At 57.0% G+C, this 8,587-nt stretch overlaps 1 protein-coding gene across 1 annotated transcript in view; it reads left to right on the top strand.

The window, feature by feature from the left end:
• Positions 1 to 1,150: 1,150 nt before the first annotated feature.
• Positions 1,151 to 8,587, top strand: part of CLMN (calmin) — a 112,577-nt gene continuing 105,140 nt past the window's right edge. Inside the window, exon 1 of the mRNA XM_024131090.3 lies at positions 1,151 to 1,274. Coding sequence (XP_023986858.1) covers positions 1,193 to 1,274 — 82 coding nt within the window. The 5' untranslated portion in view covers positions 1,151 to 1,192. The remainder of the gene's footprint in view (positions 1,275 to 8,587) is intronic.

Genomic DNA, 8,587 nt, shown 5'->3' with positions numbered 1-8,587 from the left:
CTCAAGTCCCTAGTTCATTCTTCAGCCTTCGGCAAATTCCAGGACTCCAAAGCCTCCTTTTTTTCTGTGTTTTAAAAACCAATAAAGAACTATGCCTAAGGTATGAGTTGTGAGCACCAAATAAGATAAGATCCTGGAACTCTCAAGACTCAAAAGAAACAGTGAAGAAACACACACACACACACACACACACACGCACACACTCACACACACGCACACACACACACACACACGCACAAATACACCCCACCGGAAAGGCCCACACTCATTTTTCACTTTCAGTAAAGCCCCAGAGAGGGTCACTTGGAGGGTCAGGGGCCCTGGACTCCATGGGGTACCCTAGCTCCTGGGGTATCGGCTGCTTCTCCCTCCTCCCCAGAATCTGGGGTCGTCTCTGGACTGGATCCCCCGGGGAAAAGGTTCCCAATATCCAGACCCAGGAAAGAAGTCTTTCTCTCCACGAGTCCCCAATCTGGAGACAAACGAGCGAAACCCCCCAACATCTTCTCCACACTCGTTGGCCCCCTACCCAGTCCCTCCCGATGACGGTAGGTGTCCTGGGGGCGGATGGGCACGGCTTGGGGGACCCCGCTCCTCAGGGGGCTGCCTCCCCCAATTTTGCGGGGCCAGAGGACCTGGGGTAGAAGAGTGTGGGTGTCAGGTTCCTATCTGGGCCCGGGCTGGGGTGGGGGGAGGCGCTGGGAGTAAGGGTGAGAGGGGGCGGGCCCCCCTGGGTAACGGGACCCGCGGGCTCACCCCGTGTTGCGTCACCCGGCCCACCGCCCCCTGAGACATCACAATCTGAGGGCCGGGACCCCGCGCCTCATTACCAACCCGTCTGCAACCAAGCAATCCAAGCAACAAACACCCCGGAAAAAAAAAAAAAAAAAAAGAAACCAGCCGGAGTCCAGCCTCCCCCCCAGCCCCTCCCCTCGCCCCCCGGGGCCCCCGCCCCCGGATGGGGGAGTGAGCGCGAGCCAGGCGCCCCGCGCCCGTCCGCTGCCCGCCGCCCGCCCGCGGCGGGGGCGGCTCGACCGCGCGCCAGCCCCGCCCGCGCCCCGCCCGCGCCCGCGCTCCTCCGGCTCCGCGGCGCCCTCGCCGGGTGCGTGGCGCTTGCACGCCCGCCCGCCCGGCTCTCCGCGCCCGCCGCCCGCGCCCGGCCCCGGCGCCCCGGCCCTGCTGCCCGCGCTTCATGGCTGCGCACGAATGGGACTGGTTCCAGCGCGAGGAGCTCATCGGACAGATCAGCGACATCCGAGTCCAGAACCTGCAAGGTAACGCGCCCAGCCTCCCCGGAGAGGGGCGCGGATCGGGGGAGCCCGGGAGCCCCGGGAGCGGCTCCCCCCACCCCCACCGAGGAAGCTCCGACCCGCGCCGCCCCCTGCCCCGTCCTGACCGGGTCCTGTCACTTATGGAGGGGAAGGGGGTCGAGACAGCCTCCCCCAAACCCCAGCATTGCCTCCCCGGCCAAATGAACAGTGGCCCAGGGGGTGGGGAGGCACACGTGTGTGTGTGTGTGTGTGTGTGTGTGTCGGGGGGGAGCATCCCATTTGCTTGCGGGGGGCGGGGGCGTCACGATTCCCCCTCCAGCCGCAGCTGCGAGTTTGGAGAAGTTTGTACTTGGGCCCTTGGGGGCGGCGGCCCAGGTCAGGGACGGGAGGAGAAAGTGAGATTGCGTGTGTGCGTGTGTGTGTGTCTGAGTTCGCACAGTTCCTCAGACCTCCGGGGCTAGGGGAACTGAATGGGGCGCGGCGCCTCGGGGTGGACGGGGGAGAAGGAGGTCAGAGGCGCGGGTCGGTGGGGTCAGGCGGCCTCTTTGTTCGGGGAGCTGCCGCTCCCCCGGCCCGGGGGTCACCCGGGCGGGGGTGCGAGGGTGGGGTAAGGGCGAGAGGCCGGCCCGCCGGCGCGCGACGCTGGGACCTGCGTCTGCCTTGGGACAAGGTGAAAGAGACGCTTGGGAGCCGGCAGGTCTGACAAGGGCTGGTGGGGGGGGGGGGGCGGTCTCCCGTCACAGACGAAATGAATTTATCTTCCAGAGGAGTTTGTTCATTGTGGAAACTTAGCACAGACATATTTAAAGGAAAAAATTCACCAACAATCACCCCATAACCCATGCACCACCCCCCCACACGCGAAGAAAGCCTCTTTTCATGGAGGTGTACTTCCAGCCTCTTTCTTTTCATATGTGGACTTTGCAGAACTGGACAGAGTTCCACCTTCCGCCTCTCTTCACCCATAGACCTGGACAGGGAAGTTTAGCAGCTTCCTCTGCGGGCTTGGGTTTCTAGAGATTGCAAGGTCAGGGGGCAGCTCAGAGAGAGCTGGGAGGCCTGGACAGAGGTGGGGGGGGCCGTGGGTCCCCCCTCTCATCCCAAGCAGGTGCCCTGCCTTTACTGCTGGAGGGCAGAGAGCCCCAGTGGTCAGGGTACAGTCTTGGGGGGTGACTAGGCAGTCGAGTTTAAACATTACACCTGATAAAATGTTTCCTGGGAGCCCACATGGCCTGCTCCACCCCTAGGTTGGGCAAGGACAGTGCAGGCAGAGGTGACCTGCAGTGGGGAGGAGGGGAGCCTAGTGCACCGGACATTGGAAACTTGAGTTTGCTCCGGGATCCCCTGAATTTTTCTGCTGTGATTTGTGTAAAGTAAGGAGGATTAAGCTGGAGATGCTGAAAATGATCTTTTTCGCTAAGCCTCACGTCTGGGTCCTGTTGCCTGAGAACTGACATCCTATTTTGGGGGTGGGTGTTAGTACCTTTTGCTGAGACGGCATCTGGTTTGGGCTGTCAGGTTGTGTGTGTGTGTGTGTGTGTGTGTGTGTGTGTGTGTCGTAGGCAATCAGTGGGTGTTTATTAAGCACATACGAACCAATTCTTGGTGCAACAACTTTCTGCACTCCTCAACTCTCGGGAAAAAGGAGATCGACTTTTGTGAAGGGATGTTCAACAATATGAGCAGCTGGTTACACCTGGAACAGTGAGAGAAGGCTTCACTCAATGGGGACAATTTGAAATGGGTCTTGAGGGTTGGGTAGGAGTTCACTGAGTGGGCTCCTCTCTCTCAGCTCCCAGTGAACTGTCCTCACTTTTAGGCAATTGCCAATTGCAATTTGAGCATCAGTGGGCTTTGCCGTTTAAAAAATTAAACGTTTAACTTTATGTATATTAATGATTATGTACATGTATATAAAATATGCATTAAACTCAAGTAGAAGCCCAACACATTTTTATGTATGGATACACCTGTGTAACCACTGCCTAGATCAAGATGTAGAAGTTTTCTAGCACCCCGGATGGATGCTTTGTCTCTCTTCCCACTCCCCCCTTCCAACAAAGCAGCTACTATTTTTATCTTTATTGCTGTAGTTTTGCCTCTAGAACTTCTTATAAGATTGAATAGCACAGTACAGATACTCTTTTGAAATGGCCTTTTTTTTCTTCACATTATGTTGGTGCAATTCATCCACTTTCTTGTTTGTATCAGTAATTCCCTTTTTTTTTTTTTTGCGCTGTACGCGGGCCTCTCACTGCTGCGGCCTCTCCCTTTGCGGAGCACAGGCTCCGGACGCGCAGGCTCAGCGGCCACGGCTCCCTTTTTTAAGAGAGTTTTTATAAAACTACTGAGGCAGTTTTACGTATTGTAAAATTCAACCTGCTTTAAGTTTATAATTCAATGATTTTTAGTAACTCTGCAGAGTTGTGCAAACACCCCAACAATGCAGTTGAGGAACACTTTCATTACTGCTAAGGGCCCCTAGTCCCAGCATCTGTGTCACTCTCGCTCCCAGCCCTAGACCCGGGCTGTCCCTAGTTCCTTGTTTTCGCCGAGGACTCTTCCATCATATGGATGTACCACAGTTTGTTGGTCTGTTCTTCGGTGAGGGACGTTTGGGCTGTTTGCAGCTGGGGCTGTCCTCAGTGGATGGAGCTGTCCGTCCTGGCGGACGCTGTGGAGTTGCTGCCCTGCGTCGCTGAGGAGAGGCTAGGAGAGGCGGTGGGCCAGGAATCTGTCTTGTCTCCCTCCATCTTTCCCTTGGCATCCCCGTCTCGTAAGGATGCTAAACAACCAGTTTCTCGCCTTGTCTCTGTGGTGCTCAGGAAGTCCAGGCAAAGGGCTGGGTCCAGAAGGCGGCCCTCGCCATGCTTAGAACGTCTGCCCAAACCAGCTGGTGGGTGTTGGCTGGCCCTGGACGTGTCTGGGTGACACGTGGGCCATGGGCGGGGGCCTTGTTCACCTGAACTCGGCATGGGTGGTAGTCAGGAGTCCAGGCAGAAGGGTAGTTTTTCAAACTCTGTGCTTCTTTCGCGAACACAGGTAGAAGCAGTTGTCGTGGTGATGGGACGCTGGGGACAGGGGAATTTCACAAATCTGCCATCATAGGGACTGAGGCGGATCCCCAGCCTCCATCAGGCTTTTGTCTATGGCCCTGTGGAATTGTGGAATCCATGCAAATATGACTGTGATGTCACCAGACCATCCCCCGGGTCGGGGGGGGGAGCAGGGCAGAAAGCGTGGCTTCTCCCAGGAGGGCTGTGACAACTCACTGTACCTGACACGTGGGCACATGAAGTCCTCTTGATGTGCTCACTTCGATGGCTCATAAAAGTGTCTGTAAATGAAGGACTCCCTGGCAGGGAGCACGCATGCATGTCCATCTGGGCGAAGCTGCCTGTGCCACCCTCACAGGGTCCTTCGCAAGGAAACGGGGGCGGCCCAGCTGTTGACCTTTTCAGGAGGGAGAACGTGGAATTGCAGGATGTGGGCAGCCGCCACCTGGTAGCCCCCACTTCCTTGGAGCCTCATGGGGTAGAGCTGAGGTTGGAGGCGGCACTTCAGGTCTGTGCCTTAGTTCTCAGCCGGGCTGTGGGCAGCAGGGGCTCCGGTGCCTTTCCGATGACAAGGCTGCCCGGCTGCCCCCTCTCCCTCTTTGACTTGGCCTGAGGGTCCAGCTGAATGCTCCACCGGTTCTGGGGTCCCCTGACTCTTGGTCCAAGGCAGGTGTCAGGCCAGTGTTTGGAAGATGCTCCCGTTTCTGTAGGGAGCCTCCACCACCCGCAAGATTCATAGTCCTTTTCTGCTGAGTTTAGCAGACATGTGCCAAGCATCTAGCATCGTGCGGACACCAGGGAATGCAGAGTTGGTTCTTGTCCCTGCCTTGAAGGAGCATGAAACCATTACGGCACCCGGCCAGACCGAGGTTGGAATTTTCTGCTTTTGGCAACACAGACGTCCGTTCAGTTCAGGACCGTCTCCTGTTGCTCTGGTGCCTGTTGGGTCTGATGCTGTGAACTTTGACATCATTGTTCCAGAGCGACTTGGCCAGAGTTGGAGGTGGACGGAGTTAGATTAGGCTGGGCGGACATAAGGGTTTCCCACTGCATCTCTGGGGCAGCCAGCTAGGTAGGGGTGTCCAGCGCTGCCAGCTGAGCCCCGCTGGCTGGAGCTCCCTGAGCGGCAGCCCTCCCGCTCTGCCTCAGTGTCTCCCTCAGTCAGAATTTCTTGGGAAGCAGTACCACCCAGGGTTAGCAAACAGAAACTGTGACTCAGGGCACTTGGAACTGACTGCCAGACAGGTAGTAACAGTTAACCCGACTGCCAGCAGCCTGCGTGCCAGGCACGGCGCAAACTGCTGTGTTTATGCTTCTGCGAGCCTTTGAGGCTGTTTCAGGAGTGGCGAGGTAGAATGACTTGCCCAGGGTCATGGGCTTGTAAGTGGAGCTGGGCTTTGAACCCGGGTCAGACTGAGCCGCATTTCCCATCGCACTGGCTCTGTAAATCTTGGGCAAAGGCTGCACGGGTGAAGGACCTGGTAGCCTCAGGGTTGGGAGCCGGGAGGGCCTCTCAGAGTGGGGGCATTGGAACCAGACCTTGAGGGCAGAGCGGAAACTTGACTGCATGAGTTCTGTGCTGCACAGCCCGCTAGGCAGGAAAGCAGCTGGGATCTCCTGAAGGCAGGCTTGGGGGCAGCTCTGCGCCTGCGTGCCCAAGATGGGCCCTGGCCTTGTTACCCACTTCCTCCTTTCCTTCCACCGGCCCAGGCCCGGCCCAGGCCCTCCTCACGCCTGCCCAGTCTCCGCAATGACCTCTTTATGGCTCCGGGCCTTGTGTCACCTCCTTCAAGCATCCACCACCCAGCCACCAACACATGTCCCTGCTAATGCCTTCAGCGGGTCTCCACGGCCAACCTGTGGGCCCAGGGCAGCTCCTGTCCACCCCAGGACTAATAGCATCGTTGTCCACAAATGCCGGGACGTAAGAAAGGTCAGGCTGCACTGGTTTACTGGGTCAAGTCCAAGCCCCTTTGCCTGACGGGTGAGGCCCTCTGGGGTCTGGTTCGAGATGCCACACCAGCCTCCCCTCCCACTCCCCGCACCCAGTACCCTCCCCTCCCAGTCCTTAGGTTCTTATCTCCAAACCTCTAGACCTCCTGTGCCGACAGCCATGGGATTAGGTGTCACCTGGTCAAAGTTATCCAGCACCGACAGGAACCAAGGATCCGAGAGTGGATCTTTCCTGCTTCTGTCTCCTTCAGCTCTTGGAGGGCACAGCAAGCAGCTGGCGGTTTCTGTATAAAAACCAAAGAAAATCAAATTCAGAGGTTTCACCGTCCTCCAAGAACTTGCTGCCCGTTAGGGCCCAGCCCCGGGGCTGTGTGCTTGGTTCTAAAGGATGAGTCATCGTGTAGAACATTGCTTTCAGCCCCCCAGCTGGAGTTAAGTCACTGGCTTTGAGTTAACTCTGGATTTTGCCCACAAAAGGCTGTGTTCCAGCGCTGGCTGCATCCCTCCCTCCGGGTGTGGATTCTTCTCGAGCAGCCTTTCCAGGTGCAGCATTTGAGCAGCTGGGGAAGACATGGTCAGGACAGGGCAGCTGAAGGCCTGGGTCTGGGTCCTGGCTTTGCTGCTAACTTGCTGTGGGATCCTGGGAAATCTCTTCCCCTCCCTGTGCCTCAGTTTTCACATCTGCAAAAGGAGAGGGTTGGGCTCTCAGGGGCTCACATGGCCCACACCCCTGAAGGGGGTGTAAGGAGGGTGGGACCTGGACAGAGATGCCCGCATAAAGCCATCGTCATCCCAGGCCCTGGAACACGTGGGTGCGTGGCCATCGTGCAGCTCTGGGCACCGCGGAGCACAGCTGGCTGCGTTCCTGAATTCTTTTCACTGCCAGGTGCAGGAGAGTCACTCCCACTAAGGGTTCCGTGTAGAAAAGGTCGCAGTTCGCGAGCTCTGTTGTAAAAGTACATGTGGGTAAATGATGTACCCTCTTGGTTTATTCTTGGCTGATTCATGATGGTTTCTATGAAGAGCCCAGGAAAGGCCTGGGACACCTACTCTGAACTAGCTGGGCAGAGTTGAAGGTGCCCTCGGGGAGGTTTAGGGACCTGCCCACGGTCCTGGCAAACTGGGCGGAGGGGGGCACGTCCTGCACGTGCACATTCGTACTGAGGAACGTTCGAGACCAGGTAAAACAGAAGCCCGTCACCGCAAGGGTTTGTCAGCCGTGAGAGGGAAGCCCTCCATCCAGAGGGCAGACCCCGGAAGAGGTTTCTCCCTGAATCCCTTGTTAGGGGCCCCGGTCGTGGTTGACCTTGACCCCATCAGAGCAGTCCCGCGGGGTGAGGTGAGGCTTCTGAGCAGATCCAGGGCTCTGGGGAAACAGCCCTTTGCCCAAGAGGCCCAGATTACATTAACCGCCCTCCCGGGCCCGGGGAACACTCTGGCATTTAAGTTTTGCCTGGAACAGCTGAGGCCCTGGCAGAGTCCTGCCCAACAAGCCGGAGGTCACGCCTGCTCGCTTCAGAGGGGAAGAGAGAAAAAGAAAGTAATTCTCCTTTTAGTGGTTGAACCATTAAAAGTAAACTCCCGGTTCCCATAGAAACCTTTTCTTATTTCCCCCACCCCCTCCCTGCACCTCTTATTTTTTAAAACAGTGGTGGATTGTGTCAGCCACAGAAGGAATTAGAGGCGGCATCAAAAATCACAAGTGTGGCTTTGAAGAGTCTTTCACAGTTTTTTTCCCCTCACTGGTCTGTCTGCTTTGCTTTCATTAATTTTTTTTCCTATCAGAGCAGGGATTGGTGAACTACGGTCTGAAGGCTAGATCCAGCCGGCTACCTGTTTTGGGGAATAAAGTTTTATTGGAACACAGCCATGCCCATTTGATTGCATATTATCCAGGGCTGCTTTTGCACTTACAATGGCAATTGAGTAGTTGTGACAGAGGAGATCCACAAAACCAAAAATATTTACTCTCTGGCCCATTTGGAATGTGGGAATCCAGAGAGCTTCCTGTGGGGTGGCAGGGACCTTGTATTCTAGACCCGGACTCGGGGCACATGACAAGTAGGAGGTGTTTGTGAATGGCTGCTGCACGTGTAACAGCCCAGCCTTCTCTGCAGAGGGCTGATGCATGCCTGGAGTGGGTTCTGCACCCGCTTTAGAAATGGACTTCCCTTGGGGCTTCCCTGGTGGCGCAGTGGTTGCGCGTCCGCCTGCCGATGCAGGGGAACCGGGTTCGCGCCCCGGTCCGGGAGGATCCCACATGCCGCGGAGCGGCTGGGCCCGTGAGCCATGGCCGCTGAGCCTGCG

The sequence above is a fragment of the Physeter macrocephalus genome, chromosome 11 (assembly GCF_002837175.3).
Source record: "Physeter macrocephalus isolate SW-GA chromosome 11, ASM283717v5, whole genome shotgun sequence".
Classification (NCBI taxonomy): Eukaryota; Metazoa; Chordata; class Mammalia; order Artiodactyla; family Physeteridae; genus Physeter; species Physeter macrocephalus.
The sequence above is the reverse complement of the archived record's forward strand: the minus strand, read 5'-3'. Positions and strand labels throughout refer to the sequence as shown.